General features: G+C 37.9%; 1 protein-coding gene across 1 annotated transcript in view; it reads left to right on the top strand.

Moving 5' to 3' along the window:
* The window catches only part of LOC133516815 (epithelial discoidin domain-containing receptor 1-like), a 277,132-nt gene that overhangs the window by 174,228 nt on the left and 84,517 nt on the right, over nt 1–18,387 (top strand). Inside the window, exons 4-8 of the mRNA XM_061849795.1 lie at nt 4,421–4,652; nt 6,272–6,419; nt 6,644–6,832; nt 7,040–7,173; nt 7,338–7,545. Coding sequence (XP_061705779.1) covers nt 4,421–4,652; nt 6,272–6,419; nt 6,644–6,832; nt 7,040–7,173; nt 7,338–7,545 — 911 coding nt within the window. The remainder of the gene's footprint in view (nt 1–4,420; nt 4,653–6,271; nt 6,420–6,643; nt 6,833–7,039; nt 7,174–7,337; nt 7,546–18,387) is intronic.

The raw sequence follows: 18,387 nt of genomic DNA, 5'->3' as shown, positions 1-18,387 counted from the left end.
GGTTATTACGTATTTAACTAGGCATTGTTATACAACAATAGAGCGTCATGATACGGCCAAGTTGTAACAATTATTGTGAATCCCGCTACCGCAGTCGAGTAAACCACTCACGATTAGCTCAAACAATTAACAGGGGGTCTCACATTTGAGCCTCGAGCCCGCATAAGCCTGCGCCAGACAAAACAACGGGAACTCGGCGCTCGTTTGAGAAATTCACTAACAGAATATTAAATTTTCATATGAATTCAGAGTGAGCGAGATCCTAAAAAGCCTTTCGGAGCCCGGCTCCCGAAAGATAACAAGATATAAGTACGGCCGGATGCCGAAACGTTATCATCTGAAACGTTTTACATAGGGTTAGAGGCGAGTTAGCAAATGGTACGTTAATTTAGCGTTTAGCTCGCTTTGTTCTCACTACTGATGAGATCGCACTCAAGATAGGTATTCAAATTAAACGGCCGGTGGACGGAACCCGGAGGCGTCGCCCCTCTTAACAAACGAAATACTGCCGCATATTATTTGCTTAGGTCATAACACTAATTTTATTTGCTTATGCGGAAAGTGTCTTATGGGCGATTACAGTATACTTCTCCGAGCACAGTTATTATTTATATTATTAAACTTTATCTGCCGCTCTCTGTCTGGTAAATCCGCCAGTAGTCCAGCTACATATCATGGATCCGCTAGATAAAGTTCCATAACTTGCGGTTAATAGGACCCTTTCCTATCAACAAAACAATCTAGGGGTAACTTCATCCACTTCACCGATGGAGGGCAGTGATCGACCCAGCAGAATGTAGGCTGACGAAGGATAGAAAGGCGACAGGGAATATGTCTTGCACATGGTGCAGATACTTACTGACCATAGATGCTTTGGAAAGTACCTGCACCGCATAGGGAGTGAGGAATTCCCCATGTTTCAGTATGGTGCACCGATGTACACGATGCGTATGACTGTCTCTCAGCATCTTGAGTTATCTCCTGCAGGTGGGCCGCAGCGGGCCATCCTTCAGGCAATACTAGGAGCAGACCTTTTGTTGCCGAGCGTTGTTAATGATATGCTCGGCAACGAAGAGACATGGAATGCTCTTTGAGTGACATAATAATGTCGTGCAAAAATTACTCTGACTCGCATCCACATCGCCGGCGACGGGCTGTTGGCAGAGCCATGCGCATTTACTGTCTCCGCCGTATAGTTCGTGTCATCCACGATGATTAATGGCTCATAGGAGTGGGGGTGCCAGTCCAACTCGCGCCCCACAATGTCTGCGGCTCAAGGGCGCACGCGGCCGAATGCTGATAGCGACCCCACGATCATCTACTACAAGGTGATGCCGGCTTTTGTTTGTGGTTTTAGACAGTAGTCCTACTACTGGTTAGTTTGTCATTCCTCCTGGTTCCCTCAGACCTTGCTTTGGCTTGCGTAAACGTTTTCCCCCAACATTATAAAAAGCGTAAGTTTATCGCTCGCATTTTCAAGCAGTTTTATTAACCGTAAGGGGATGCAAGATGACAATCGTTGATTCTAATTCCAATTGAAACTTAAATAATGTATGGAAATACTCCCGTGACTTTACGTATGTCGCCCCCATAGGAAAAAATACTTTGAAAAATTGTGGCTTTCCGACACTTAAGTAATTTTGTTTTTCTCTATTGAGTACTTTCCTTTACTTTAATTGTTCGAATTCATATATATTTGTTTATATTATAACTTGAGCAATGTATATTTATTTATTTTAATTTCTTTGTATTTGTAGCAATGTTTATTCAACTTGCATTCATTATAGTGATTGTACACTTTTGTGTTTATTTGTTATTCATCGTTACTTCTGTTCTACTCACTTCCTCAAGGGTTAACTGGAAGGGATCCCATTTGGGGATAAGTTCTGTAACTGTGTTTCTCATGTTTTTTTTTTCTATGTACAATAAAGAATATACATTTTTACTCTTCTTTTGGCGTTTGTACGGTTGTCATATTGGTTAGGCCCCCAGACCGTATGTTGAACAATTACTATAGACCAATCTAATCAGACTTTTTCGAAGACTTATTTCTCAGCATGCTGGAAATCGTTTTATGCCATCATTTGGTCTTAAATGCGTGTAATCTGAGTTTGCGCAATCTCAAGTGTGCAATTGTGCATTTTTTTAAATGTTGTACATGATAATGTATATCTAAGGATACAAAAGGTACCTTAATATGAATTCGTAGATTTAACGTTTGTAAAAAATGACCGCCTTTTTGAATTTCTTTGTTTTTGGTATAATCATGTTAAAATCCTAAAACTCCTTTTAACCAGTGACTGATCCACAAAACCTTGCTAGTAGTATCGTCATAATTTATGGTAGGTTTCTCTACATCGAGTGGTTTAGCAATCCAAAGAAAGATGTGCGTATAATATAATTACGTACCCGTGTATATATATACTGGAGTTTTCACTTTTCATTAGAAACTCAGAATCATGTAAAAGCAAAGAAGAAGTCTGTGCAACTACTAGTAGGTCTAAAAACCAGCTAGCGGTACCAAATACCATTCAGCTATGTGTGGTAGTGTATTATCGATGTAACAAATAATCTCCCCGACAGTATAAAACAGGAACCAAATAACAATATTTTTTGAAATAATCTTAAATTAACTTATTTTAGAGAAAACCTAGATATGGTAAACTAAGGACAATTGAAACACTTTATATATAACCGCCTGTAACATTTTTTTATATTACAGTTGCGGGTATACGCCTATATTATTAAAGGTTATTTATTTAAATAAAATAGGTTACGTAATGATAGGGAATTAAAGATAATTATTTATTTATTTATTTAAACTTTATTGCACTGTAAAAAAAAATACAGTGACAAAAGGCGGACTTAATGCCACACAGCATTCTCTACCAAACAACCTTCAGACCTCATAGGTATGCTAATTGAAACACTGTGAGGACGTTTAAAACACTCATATATTCGGCAAAATGAATGAACTTCTATTATTTCTACCTACCTTTTCTCGAAACGCTTCGTCGTTTTATTGAAGCCTCAAAAACTTGTGTTTGGATTATACCAGATAAACAAAATTCTTGACTAATTAAACATAAAAAAAATCCATTGTATAGCTCCTATACTTTAGACTTTATTGATATCTAAAAAAATCCCCGATTTTGATACTGACTTCCCGAGGGTACTTCCCAAAGTCCTAGAAAGCTAAAATTTGGTATGTAAAATACTATTAGTAACCAAACAAAAAAAAAATTAAACATGTAAGTTTTAACCCCAATCCCTTAAACAGAGGGATGGTAGTTTGTACAAGACTTCCGCAAATTTTGATCCTAGAGGTCTGAATATTGATTTAGGGACTCCTAGTTATAAATAATAAAATACATACATATTTCAGAACTTTTACTTGTTCACCTACCACCTTTTAAATTAGGGGATGGAAGTTTAAATCGTTTCCCATAAAAATATAATTTCATGCTAGACAAAATAACAGATGAGGTGCAAAGATAGAGAGTGGGCTAAGTGGGAAAAGGCACCTCTGATGTGCAAGAGTCCAAAAACATAAAGAGAAAAAATAATAAATTTAAATAATATTGTCATAAGCAACTTATAACAACAGTCGGGGAAGAAAGGAAATCCCACCAAAAACATTGCAATGTAAAACGTTGACGAGACGAGACTATACATATCTCGCACTGTCAAAAATTTATCAGAGCTTATGCAGAGCCAGGCTTCTACACTATAGGTAGTCAAAATACATATGTGGCTTGGTCGTTTTGTTATGTTACTACAAGAACAATAGTATAACAGAAAGGTAATGAACAGTGATAAAAATTTTCACCTTACGCCCATGTGACCGTATTATATATAAAGTGAACCGGACGCTGTATCCCATGCCCCATTCGGTCTCGTCTTGGCAACATTTTACATAAAAATGTTTTTGGTGGGTTATGTTGGCTATTACCAAAATTAAAAACTGCTTTTAGTGGTTCCTTTACTTTACGAAAATTACTAATCTTCATTTTGCTGGTTTCTTTTTGTGTTAAGTACCTACGTTTATATATGTTCTTAAACATTATTACTTAATCCATGAAAACCGTTTCCATAGTACTGGTTAGTACCTTACAATTTCTAAAGTACACTCTCCTTAAAAAAATCACAACTTTAGGTAAATTAGTTTGATTCCAAATTCGAATCGTGGTCTTATACTGCACCAAATTCCTCTGTGTGCACAATTAGAAAAAATATTACATTGTGAAAGTTACAGCCCCATGAGCCTTCCCGAGGAGCTAGATCCGGCCACGCGAACATATCATCATTAAAAACTTTTACAACTCATATCCGTTAAACTATTTCTGTTTTCCCTACAGGGTTGGAATAACTTTGATAACGTATTATCAGTGAGCTAACAGTGCACGTGCAATGTACGCAGGATACGGAGCGAGCTTCGCGGCGGCGCGTGGTGCCCCAACGGGCTGATCTCGCCGCGCAGCCGCGAGTACCTCGAGATAGACCTCCAGGACGAGTACCTCATCACTGGCACAGAATCCCAAGGCCGGTTCGCTAACTCGGTGGGAGTCGAGTTCGTAGAGAGCTACTCGGTCGAGTACTACCGTGCTGCTCTTAACCGCTGGGTCAAATACAAAGATTTTAATGGCAGCAGGGTGAGTATCTTAAACCATTTTTAATGTTATTAAATGACTTAAAAATAAAAAGGTTTTTATTCGGTTGAATATTTTTAACGTTGATAGTTTGGAGTAGATTGGCAACATTCGTAATTTCGTACACGGGGTAGCTACATACAATCACTGTTACAGCATATCAGGCCAGCATATTTATTACAGTTTTGCGTGTGTAAGTCACCGTTGCCGAAAGGCAGGTGTCCACGAAGTTATCCGCCAACGCAGCCGCCGCAAGCGACACGAGAGGAAATAATGTGTTTTTGTAGTCTAAAAACTAATATTTGAATCATATTCTAAGATGTATTAAAACTGGTTACATTTTGTAATGTACGAAAAGTATATTTCAGTTGACAAAAGGTTTTAAAGTTTAATTTATTACATTATTGATATTTTCATGACCTAATTATTAAACTGTTGTAATGATTGATTGAACGATCTAGATATCATATCTTAATATACAAAATTTTAAATATCAAAGTCTAAGAAGTGTATAAATGGTGCCCATCTTCCCCTATATAAAAGTAAATTTGAAACGTTTGAAACTTTGTGAATTGGAAAATTGTAATTCGAAAAGAAGGTTGCAGCATTCACTAATAGAGTAACGTACGCTCCTTTTTCATTAACATTATTAATTTAATCGTCGGTATATAATTAAACATAGAAAGTTAACATTTAATAATTGAATTCGGCACTGAATACAAGTTGCTTTTGACCTTCAGACAACCTTTTAACCGTCTTCTAACACAATGGTATGAGGTTCCTTAGGCTTGTGCACAAATCACGTGAGTCCTAAATGAAGGGTGAGGGGGGAGTCACGAAAAAACCACGACAGCTCACGTTAAAAGGAGACCTCACGTCTATTTTTCTTTAGTTTTCTTTATTAGATAGTTTTTCTCGGCTTCATTAAATATAAATCTTCACTTCGCACTTTAAAATAGCGATCGAGTCTATTTTACGAAACTTTGAAACGCGTATAATAAATATACATCACGTTCATAAGTTCATAACGCAAATAGAAAAGTAAACATGATTTACTATATACAATACTGTTCATCTCAAAATTAAGTCGAATAAAACAAAAGACAAAAAGTAGCCGAAAAAACCTCGCACGATTTGTGCAGAAGTCAATATTGCATGCAAATAACATTTCTAATAGTTTTTACCTAATTAGTCTTCTGTTTCGACAGAACAAAATGATTGAAATTCTACATAAGATAGTCAGTGAATGTTAAAGTTTTTAAGCTTGGTTTGCAAAGACACCGTGCTCAACTTACATGGAATTAGTCCCACTGCGGAGGAAACTTTATACTAGCTGTCGCTGCCTAATGATACACGTGTGCTCTGTTCCGTCTAATATCATACATGGCAACAGTACCATAATCTTATTAAATACCCGCCCAATCGGATACTAGAAATATCGACAAATATGTTATGAATAATGATGATGGTTGTATATAAGTACTTGGTTACTAGCGCTAGTAGCGTAGCTTTGGACGACGCGTTTATTACTGGCAAGGTTCTTAACTATTCACTTTATTTGACACCTTTACTTCAGAAAATCAATCCTCACATGCTTAATATATTGTAATGTCTTGTTATAGCTGATCCCAGGAAACGTCAACACGTACACCCCCCGGAAGACGATCTTAGAGGCTCCATTCGTTGCATCCAAAGTCCGCTTCTTTCCTTACGCTGCCCACCCGAGGACAGCGTGTATGAGGGTCGAACTTTACGGGTGTCTGTGGAAACGTAGGTATAAGAGTATACAAGGTTTCAGTAGCTAGCGACGTCCCGGGACCCATTGCGAGGCGAACTAGCTCTAGCGAACGTTAATATAGGTTTTATAAGTGCACTGTTAACCATAACTATTAATATACTAAAATACTCTTGCAAATAACGTTTTCAAGCATTGCGAATTATTACTGCCCGCCTGTAGGCGGTATAATTAATTAACGACGTCTGTATTTCTACAGAAAATCTAGTTGCCTATTCTGCGCCCAAGGGTGGGGACATGCAGGCCATGACAGGGGGGGCGCGATTCGAGGACCTGGCTTACGACGGCGTGCAACGCGACGGCAGACTTCTGGACGGGCTCGGTCAGATGACCGACTCGCTCTTGGGCCCCAACGACTTTGAACAACCTGACCCTTTAGATACACAAGGTAAACAACATTTGGCTTTTGCAATCGTCCAACATCGCGGAAATGGCCAGTCGTTGAAAGCGTCAATATCGTCTGCAATAATTAACTAACACGGTCACCAGCCTAAGCCAATAACCCCTTGGCTAATTGGCTGCATTATTAAAGTTATAGATGACGCCTTTTAATTATGAACCATAATTCACAGTATAATTTGATTTACACTTTCAGGTACTCGTTGGGTCGGCTGGAACAAATCAATGCAAGTGGATGACGAAGTTGAACTCACTTTTAATTTTAGCACGACACAACTGTTCTATCATGTTGATATCCATACAAATAACATGTTTACCAAGGATGTGCAGGTAAAGTAATAAATATCAAATTATTCAGATTTGTAATAGGTGTATAAGAACACATATATTACAAATATTCAGCTTGAATATTTTGTTAATTAAGACAAGTCATTAAAACCAACCATCACCTGGCATACTTAGTGGCATACTATGTGGTTTTATGTTTGTATCAGTTGTTCAAAGAGGCTGAAGTATACTTCTCCCTGGAGGGAGAGAGATGGCAAGAGGAGTTCATATCGCACGAGCCGAAGCAGGACCGCGTGTCAGAGCATGCGCGCATGGTGCACGTGCCGCTGCAGAACCGCACCGCCAAGCATCTGATGCTGCGCCTCAAGTTCCAGCACGAATGGATCCTCATCAGCGAGATCACCTTCAAGTCAGGTCAGTGGCTAATCAAGTTTCAACACTACTGTACCTAAAATGCAGTAAAAAAACACACCAAATTGAAATTAACATTTAGATATTAAAATCATGTATGCTATTTATATCGTATTAAGCACCATGAAACGCTAAGAAGTTACTTCCCTTTATATCAATAAACAAATCATCCCAAACGGCTGATAATTTATTTGCATTTGATCAGGACTCATTTTACGACGTCCCAATCAACGCTCCATTCGCGAAATAAATATTATCTGAATCCAAAACAGTTTACTGAACCAAATGTTTTATACAAATAAATAAATCGGGCAAATAATTTGGGTGCGAAAAAGTGAGCAGGAAGATTCATAAGCACGATTGGGTGATTTTTCGCGCGAACAAAAAGAGGGCCGCCCCGGAGGGCATAGGACGCTCAGGCACGCTAATAGATCCATTACTCCTCATCGGGCTCCCTTATCTGTTCCGAGCACTCGCGAGCCTCCGGCTATTTCACAAATTTTATCTTTCTCTAATTAATCCACAGCTCTTTTGAGAGAATCGCCTCTTAAGTGATAAATCGCCGCGCGCTAAACGAAGAACTTGTAATTAAAGCAAATCTTTGATCTGAATTATTTTCTTCCCCTCAATTATAACTGGACCCCCAACACAGTTCATAGTAAAATTGTTTTTTACGGAAGCATTATACTAAGAACAAAATATTTACTTTCTGAATACTGTTTTTATTTATAATGTATACATACTTATTATTTGTGTTACTATAAGATATCAGTAGGTACTAACAATAAATCAACCTTTTATAAGCATTGTGCATTCCCGTACTTCAACTGTATTAGTTGAGTGACTCACCTCCACAAGATGGGCCCCCACAAAATATGACATCTAAAATGGCTCAAGGGTAACACCGGTGTCATTGGACTTTAAACATATAGCCAACACGCCACTTACGTCCACTCTGAACGGCCGGCTAAGGTAAGCCAGAGGTCCTGAAAATTATAATTGCAGACTAATAAAAAAAAGCGGCCAAGTGCGAGTCGGACTCGCCCATGAAGGGTATATATAAGGGTATATCCGTACCATTTATGACGTATGAAAAAAACTACTAACTAGATCTCGTTCAAACCAATTTTCGGTGGAAGTTTGCATGGTAATGTATAACATATATTTCTTTTAGATTTTTCATTCTGTTATTTTAGAAGTTACAGGGGGGGGGGACACATTTTTTCACTTTGGAAGTGTCTCTCGTGCAAACTATTCAGTTTAGAAAAAAATTATAGTAGGAACCTAAATATCATTTTTGAAGACCTATCCATAGATACCCCACACGTATGAGTTTGATGAAAAAAAAATTTTTTTTTAAATTTTATGACGTATTAAAAAAAAACTACTTACTCGATCTCGTTCAAACCAATTTTCGGTGGAAGTTTGCATGGTAATGTATATCATATATTTTTTTTAGATTTTCCATTCTGTTATTTTAGAAGTTACGGGGGGGGGATACACATTTTTTCACTTTGGAAGTGTCTCTCGCGCAAACTATTCAGTTTAGAAAAAAATGATATTAGAAACCTTAATATCATTTTTTGAAGACCTATCCATAGATACCTCACACGTATGGGTTTGATGAAAAAAGATTTTTTGAGTTTCAGTTCTAAGTATGGGGAGCCCCCAAAATTTATTGTTTTTTTTTTCTATTTTTGTGTAAAAATCTTAATGCGGTTCATAGAATACATCTACTTACCAAGTTTGAACGGTATAGCTCTTATAGTTTCGGAAAAAGGTGGCTGTGACATAATCGGGCAGACAGACGGACATGACGAATCTATAAGGGTTCCGTTTTTTGCCATTTGGCTACGGAACCCTAAAAATGGGCGAATGAACTTTTAGACCGAGAGTTTTGAGTATCTCTTTAGTTACTCGAAATGTCTCTGGAGTTGCCAAGAAATCGGGCTTCTTTATAGCTACATAGTTTCTGTTTATTACGTTTAAAAGTTGGGACCCTAAAATGGAATAAAAAACAATAGCCTAATAAACAAAAAATCATGACAAAACTTATCCAAAACTTACACGATATTGAAATTGAAATTCAAAAAATTATTCTGCAAGTTTAATATATTGGGAGCTATACGTAAAAAAAATACAAAAAATTAACCATATTTTCCTGAAACCTCAAAATGGTCAATGTCTTACATTTTCTTGGTCGTAAATTTTGCGTAAAATACATCACATCACATGGTGACATTTTTCATGTCAAGTTCAGTTCAGTTATCAAAACACTACCGTTTCTGCAAGTAGGCCTCAAGGGATCTTGTACAAGTCAATACATCATTTATAGTAACATCATATAGTGACATGAAAAATACATAAAAACATTTTATAAATACAACAGCCAATACCTGGGTAAACAATACAATAGAGATGTATTTTTTTATACTACGACGGTACGAGTCTCTATGGTTAAAAATACATTAAATCTGGGGATGTACAAGGTCCCCAATGTCAGAGTACTAATACTAATAAGATTTGGAAGTGTAAAGTCTCTCCAAGTGTCAAAATGAAATTTATACTAAATCAATCAATCGCGTCTAGACTGTTATAACTAGTATGTATCCAAAGTCAAGTATATGATACTTTAGAGTACTGTTGTGGGTACCCTATTATGGTGAGGAGATAAACAAAGATACACTTCATTTACATCTATTTATTCAGACTCCAAATTAGTATCAGAAGGTTACATTAATAGAAAACACGAACGTTTAGAGAAAAGGCGCAAGACCAGGCGGCGTCGCGGTATCGCGTATGTATTAAGAATGTGCGCACTTGTCGAGCTGCGCTAAGCGACTGCCCGTACTAAATGTTCATTTAAACTGTTTACCAAAACTGCTGACTCTAACGCGCGTCGACGCCTTGTCGCTACATCATTCCCCCCCTTTTTGAAAAAAAAGGAAAAGAATAATCAAAGTACAACAATACAAGAAACAAGAAAAAAAAAAAATATATCAAAGCTAACAAAACAATCTTACTCGCTATGAGTGTGACACATACCTCATGCTTATATGCAAAAAATGCTTACATTGTATTCTAGCGCTACGAATGTAAACAAGAGCTGTGAAATAAGACTTATACCTATTACATTACACGTTTGAATAATAACATTGTTGTTTCATTTATAATGAACGTGGTGGTCCATAGTTCTGAGAACTTAACAGCGATTACAATTACACCTTTGAGCACTTCATAACAACACTTATTGATACACTTGTTGTGGGGGACTGGCAACAGTATGAACTTTAATAGCTGTGGGTGGTAAATTTCCGATTGTTTTCTGCACCCACGATCTAGCACATTGTTTGCATTTCATTCTCACAAAATAACATATTGCCAACAACAAAATTATTCCCAATGCGATTAGTCCAATTCCCACATAATTTAGTTTTGACTCCACTTGATTAGACAAGTTTTCCACTTTTGCTATCGCTATGGCATTGTGCGAGTTGTTTTCCTCCTTTCCTTGACTTAAACCCATTTTTTACAATTTTTCAAAACAACTTTACTGACAGGAAATTTTACTCTTTAACGTGGAACAACGTGCTGAACTGACTGTATATTGAATATAATTGCAGCTAATCTAATACATCTTACTTAAATATGGATCGACAATAACAAATCATTACATTTTTTCTTACATTGTCACGTACCGCTTCGATACGTTTTTTTTTTAAAAAATCAAACAATGTCACAAAACACTTATGACTACAGTATAAAAACTCTTACCTAAGTTGCGGGTCTCGTTTTTCAGAGCCCGACTTGAAACTGATAAACCGGTACTTATAATTACTATTTGGAATGTAGCCATCCACCCAGTGCAATGGCTACCACACTACTTTCGGGAAATAGAAAATCTACCCCCGGGGTCCAGGCTCCATCCAGGAGATGCTAAATTAAAAACAAAGTAGCTGGACCCGAATTTCACAATTTCCAGGAAAATCTCAAAAATTTAAAATGTGCCATCCCTAGGCAACGTCTCCGTACAAACAACCTAACCCTGCAAAATACCTAAGCGGAAACGAGTCTCAGTACTGTCTATATTTCAACTGTGCAACCTACGTGCTACAATTTTTATTCATCAAGCATAAATCTAACTGGCCTATTTACCGTGCGTCCGCTCCTCGTGGTACGAATTAAAGGTGTTGGCGTATTACTCACTAATGGCTTTGTAGGCTCACTTGTGGTAGTTGTGGTTAACCCGTCATTACCTACGCTTCTGTTACTACCAGAATTATTATTGCTTTCAGGTTGCTCTTTTAATAAAAATGCTGGCTTTAGCCTATCAATCGATATTTCTACCTGTCTATTGGGTAACTGAATTTTAAAAGTTTTAGGTCTCCTATTTAAAACTAAATATGGTCCATCGTAATTGGGAGTAAGCGGTTTTTTTACCATATCGTTCCTTATAAAAACGTGAGAACATGCTAACGAGCAAGGTGCGAGTTCATCCCTATTTTGCTACATAGATGACGTAATAATAGCATCAGAGAACGAGAACGTGCACAGAGAGCATTTAGGTAAGGTACTTGAGAGTTTTGACAGAGTAGGGTTGACAATTAATTTAGGCAAGTGCCAATTTGGACTGTCACAGGTAGATTTTTTAGGTTATACAGTGTCGGCAGACGGACTGCGACCGCGCAACGATAAAGTTAAGGCAATTGTAGACTATCCGAGACCAGAGACCGTCGAGCAACTTAGACGTTTTTTAGGAATGGTTAACTTTTATAGGGCACATTTAGGCAAAGCGGCGGATGTGCAGAGTCACTTAAATAAGTATTTACATAATTCAAAAAAAAAGGATCAGTCCAAAATCGAGTGGGACGCTGCAGCAGTGACCGCGTTTGAGCAATGTAAAGAGAGCTTAAAAAACGCCATTACATTGTCGTTTCCGGTCCCAGACGTTCCGCTAGCGCTTATGACAGATGCATCGGGAACCTCAGCGGGTAGCGTGTTACAACAAAGAGTTGACAATAGCTGGAGACCGCTAGGTTATTTTTCGAAAGCGTTTTCAGATGCACAAAAAAAGTATAGTACATATGACAGAGAGTTGACTGCAATATACATGTCTATAGCGTATTTTAGGAATATGATAGAGGGCAGGAGATTAATAGTGTACACGGACCATAAGCCTCTCACGGTAGCGCTAACAAAGGTAGGGTCAGCAAAAGAGACGCCACGACGAGCGAGACAGCTAATGTACATCAGCGAATTTACGAGCGAGATAGAACACATTAGCGGTTCGCAGAATATAGTTGCTGACGCGCTTTCACGTGTAGAAACAATAGCTTGCCCTGTAGTCATCGATTTCGAGGAAGTTGCGCAAGCACAGGAAACCGATACGCAGTTTGCAGAATTGTTTACAGCGAACAAAACGAAATATAAGATGTTAGGTATGCCCAACTCAAAAGGTAAGGTTTATTGCGAAATATCAGGTGATAATGCTCGACCGTATTTACCAGAGAAATTCAGGAAGATAGCGTTCGAGGCCATTCATCACATTAGTCATCCAGGCATTAGGACCACACGCAAGATGGTAGCCCAGAGGTATTTTTGGCCAGGCATGAATAAAGATGTAGGCACATGGGCAAAGGCATGCGTGCAGTGTCAGAGGGCAAAGGTAAGTAGGCATACAGTTTCTAAATTAGGACAATTTGAAGACGCGGAGAGGTTTAGACATTTACATGTGGACATCGTGGGGCCCTTGCCCACGACAGCTCAAAATTTCAAATATATAGTTTCAATGATAGATCGACGTACCAGGTGGCCAGAGGCCATTCCAATAGTTGACATGACAGCTGAGACAGTAGCGAGAGTGGTTTATGAAAATTGGATCTGCAGATTCGGTTGCCCAAGTTTGATTACATCTGATCAAGGCAGACAGTTTGAGAGTGATTTGTTTAAGAGCTTAATGAAATTTTTAGGGGTACACAAGGTACGTACAACCCCATATCACCCAATTAGCAACGGGATTTTGGAACGTTGGCATAGGACAGTTAAAAGTAGCTTAAAAGCCAGATTAGCAGACAACGCGTCCTGGGCTGATGAGCTACCTACGGTCTTGCTGGGACTTCGAGCAGCATCCAGGTCAGATAACGAAGTAAGTGCAGCAGAAATGCTTTACGGTCATGTTTTGAGATTGCCAGGTGATTTTTACACACATTCCAAAATAAATTGCAATGACCCTTTTTCATATGTAGAGAAACTTAGGTCGATCGTCGATAGCCTACGTCCCGTGTCACGAGCGAATAGCGATTCGCGTAAAATATTTGTCCACAAAGAATTAGAATCATGTTCTCACGTTTTTATAAGGAACGATATGGTAAAAAAACCGCTTACTCCCAATTACGATGGACCATATTTAGTTTTAAATAGGAGACCTAAAACTTTTAAAATTCAGTTACCCAATAGACAGGTAGAAATATCGATTGATAGGCTAAAGCCAGCATTTTTATTAAAAGAGCAACCTGAAAGCAATAATAATTCTGGTAGTAACAGAAGCGTAGGTAATGACGGGTTAACCACAACTACCACAAGTGAGCCTACAAAGCCATTAGTGAGTAAAACGCCAACACCTTTAATTCGTACCACGAGGAGCGGACGCACGGTAAATAGGCCAGTTAGATTTATGCTTGATGAATAAAAATTGTAGCACGTAGGTTGCACAGTTGAAATATAGACAGTACTGAGACTCGTTTCCGCTTAGGTATTTTGCAGGGTTAGGTTGTTTGTACGGAGACGTTGCCTAGGGATGGCACATTTTAAATTTTTGAGATTTTCCTGGAAATTGTGAAATTCGGGTCCAGCTACTTTGTTTTTAATTTAGCATCTCCTGGATGGAGCCTGGACCCCGGGGGTAGATTTTCTATTTCCCGAAAGTAGTGTGGTAGCCATTGCACTGGGTGGATGGCTACATTCCAAATAGTAATTATAAGTACCGGTTTATCAGTTTCAAGTCGGGCTCTGAAAAACGAGACCCGCAACTTAGGTAAGAGTTTTTATACTGTAGTCATAAATGTTTTGTGACATTGTTTGATTTTTTAAAAAAAAAACGTATCGAAGCGGTACGTGACAATGTAAGAAAAAATGTAATGATTTGTTATTGTCGATCCATATTTAAGTAAGATGTATTAGATTAGCTGCAATTATATTTAATATACAGTCAGTTCAGCACGTTGTTCCACGTTAAAGAGTAAAATTTCCTGTCAGTAAAGTTGTTTTGAAAAATTGTAAAAAATGGGTTTAAGTCAAGGAAAGGAGGAAAACAACTCGCACAATGCCATAGCGATAGCAAAAGTGGAAAACTTGTCTAATCAAGTGGAGTCAAAACTAAATTATGTGGGAATTGGACTAATCGCATTGGGAATAATTTTGTTGTTGGCAATATGTTATTTTGTGAGAATGAAATGCAAACAATGTGCTAGATCGTGGGTGCAGAAAACAATCGGAAATTTACCACCCACAGCTATTAAAGTTCATACTGTTGCCAGTCCCCCACAACAAGTGTATCAATAAGTGTTGTTATGAAGTGCTCAAAGGTGTAATTGTAATCGCTGTTAAGTTCTCGGAACTATGGACCACCACGTTCATTATAAATGAAACAACAATGTTATTATTCAAACGTGTAATGTAATAGGTATAAGTCTTATTTCACAGCTCTTGTTTACAGTCGTAGCGCTAGAATACAATGTAAGCATTTTTTGCATATAAGCATGAGGTATGTGTCACACTCATAGCGAGTAAGATTGTTTGCGAGTAATATTACAGAGACATATAGTCTCCACAGTTAATACATTAAGTTAGGAGATGTATAAAGTCCCCACGGTCTAAGAAAGATAATAATACCCATTAATAAGATTTGGAGGTGTAAAGGATCCCCAAGTGTCAAAGCTTTGGCATGATTTTTTGTTTTACGTAATCAGTCGTTCATTGGCTAGTAGGCAAATGCTGTTTTATTTCAACTCCTTTTTTTTTTACTACACAAACAAATGGTTTTGAAGTACAATGTAGTGTACTTAATATACTTAAGAATCATAGACCTGGAGGTTCATTATTAAGTACATAATGTTAAACAGCAGAAAGAAAATGAAATCATAAGCCATACTTCAATTCTATTTACCAGTCTTCAGAGCAAAATCTGTATTTAAATATCACATGAACTCTAACGTTTAATGTAATAGGGCAGAAATTAATTTCAACAATACCATAACTTTATTCATCAGTAGATTTTTCACAATTACCTATTTGAAGTCGAAAGACGGGTTTTTTTTTTCTAAAAACTCAAATAACTTGAGAATAAAAACGAATGAGTTTTGACCCCTGCTTGACTGGAATTAAATCATTCGGGAATACCGCACCTGACGCGCTTATGCATATGCACAATACTATGTATTTGGGTAGTAAACATGAATGGGGTGCACTTACAAACAGATTGGATATAGGTAAATTACATTTTGGTCGCCGCCGCAAAACTTTTGAGCGGTTTGAGTGCACTCATATTTGAACTTTGAACACATGCCTATGCAGGTTGCAACAGTAATAGGCTTTCTAGTGGCACTAGAGGCCATTGTTATGAAAAACAATGTTAACAGAATAAAACTAATACGCTGGAGTTATAGATTGCGCTTTTTATATTTTGATTATGATTAAATTGATATACATAAACAATACATATTTGAGGTTGGGTTTTTCTTTATAATTGCAACTCGGGGTTGCACTGAGCTTCGCCCGCCGTCTTCTTGGTCGGTTTTTTATTTTATTTTAACTTCATAGATTCAATTTTTACATATAGTAAAACCACCCAACTATAGACCTATATACAACTTTAGTGCGTATTTTTTTTCTTTACAAACATACTTTGCTTTAGAACTAAAAAAAAATAGTAAATGGTACACCTAAACGAAAAAAAAAAGTTTATTTGCGGACCATAGTTTGGAGTTTTGGACTATAAGTAGTTGGGTGGTTGTACGGTACCTACAACGGCTGAAATAGTTATAAAAGGAGGAAAGTTTACTTAAACACGCAGTATTTAGATTAAATTTAACTGACGTTATGATTCAAGAATGTTATCTCATTGCAGAAGACTGTATTTCCATTGTAGACCAGGTACAGCCGAAGGTGGACCTGCCTGTAGAATGCCACGCAGGGCGATTATGAAAAATCTTGTTGAGGTCTATACCACTGAACCCGTCGGTACCCTGGATATTGTATCAAGAATTTAGAGAAGTTACGGAAATTTATTACGAAAAATCACACACAGACTTACCCGACAGACACGAAACGCACGCTCAGAGCATCAAGAGTGCTGTGTACAATGAAAAATATTTCCTGTCAAATATCAAAAGTGCGACTTAAATCTGAATGAGCCCCTTGCACCATTACACTAACCCGGTGTTACCGGTTAAACCTGGAGTTACCATGGTTACCAGTACAATTTGACACTGAGTTAATGGTTTAATTATTTGACAGTTAGTTACCGTTCGCTTTTCGGTGAAGGAAAACATTATGAGGAAACCGGACTAATTCCAATGAGACCTAGTTTCCCACCTGGGTTGAAAGTTCAGGTGGCCCTGGGATTAGATTGCCGAGCGCCGCCTAGGCTATATCATGATTGGAGTTTGTGGGTCTTTGAGTGCCACGTCGACCAGGCAGTGATCTATTGTGAAAGCCCTTTAAAGTTCATTACTAATTCCCATTGATTCCAGGAAATTCCATATTGTTTGGGCCGTAATGTTCTGTACCTCATAGGGTTGCAATACGTACCGCCCTAAGTGGGTACTTCTTTGTGACATTAGTGGTCCACAGGAACAGAGAATGTGCATTGCAGTCTCCTCTGACTCCTTGCAGAACCTGCATGTCACATGTTGTTTCTTTCCAATTTGAAACATGTGTTTGTTCAACTTACAGTGTCTAGTCAATATTCTGGTCACCGCGCAGGTTTTGTGTTTTTGAGCCATAGAAGCTCCTTAGCTCCCTAAAGGTGACAGTCCATTTCTGACCGCAGCTGCACTACTGCTCCGACATTACTGCAGCGGCCTGAACGCGTCGGTGTTATTGTCAATTTCCATAGTAAAATCAATGACGGTACCGACTGCACGTAATATGGTAATTTTAACGTATTTCCGACCGCAGCTGCACTACTGCTCCGACATTACTGCAGCGGCCTAAATACGTCAGTGTTATTGTCAAATTCCATAGTAAAATGATGACAAGACCGACTGCACGTAGCATAGTCATTTTTAGTGTTTGGTGTACATACGACCGCAACTGCGAACCGCACGTCAAATCTTTACAGAAATGTCTTTGGTCACAGATATAGTAGCTCTAAGCAAAGAGGATATAACCAATATAAGGAGTTTATTACACCCGCGGATAAACAACCCCGATAGTTTCTGTGTCTCGCGGTAGTTCCTCTGTATATTGGCGTTGCTCTTATTGTTTTTTTTTAATGTTTCCTGATAAATTCATTAAATAAACAGTTCTTTCCTTTTTTCGTAGTTTTCCGAGAACAGCTATAAGCTCGAAAGGGCAAGAACGATAGAGAGGCTAATATACGATTTTCAAATTAAGATTTTCATGGTATGCAATAAGTAGATAGTAGCTATGTATGTATGTATGTATATATAAATTATTTACAAACTAATAATAGTGAAAAAACTGGAAAACTAGTTCGCCTTTGTATTAATGATGAGTGTTTTTTTCCTGTTTTGTGTTCATTTATGTACAATAAAAAGTTTTACTACTACTACTACTAAATTACAAGACGCACTTATGTGTTAGAATAAGATCGATGTAGGTATG

This window comes from Cydia pomonella, chromosome 1 (assembly GCF_033807575.1).
Source record: "Cydia pomonella isolate Wapato2018A chromosome 1, ilCydPomo1, whole genome shotgun sequence".
In the NCBI taxonomy this organism is placed as follows: Eukaryota; Metazoa; Arthropoda; class Insecta; order Lepidoptera; family Tortricidae; genus Cydia; species Cydia pomonella.
This window is presented reverse-complemented; position numbering and strand designations above follow the sequence as displayed.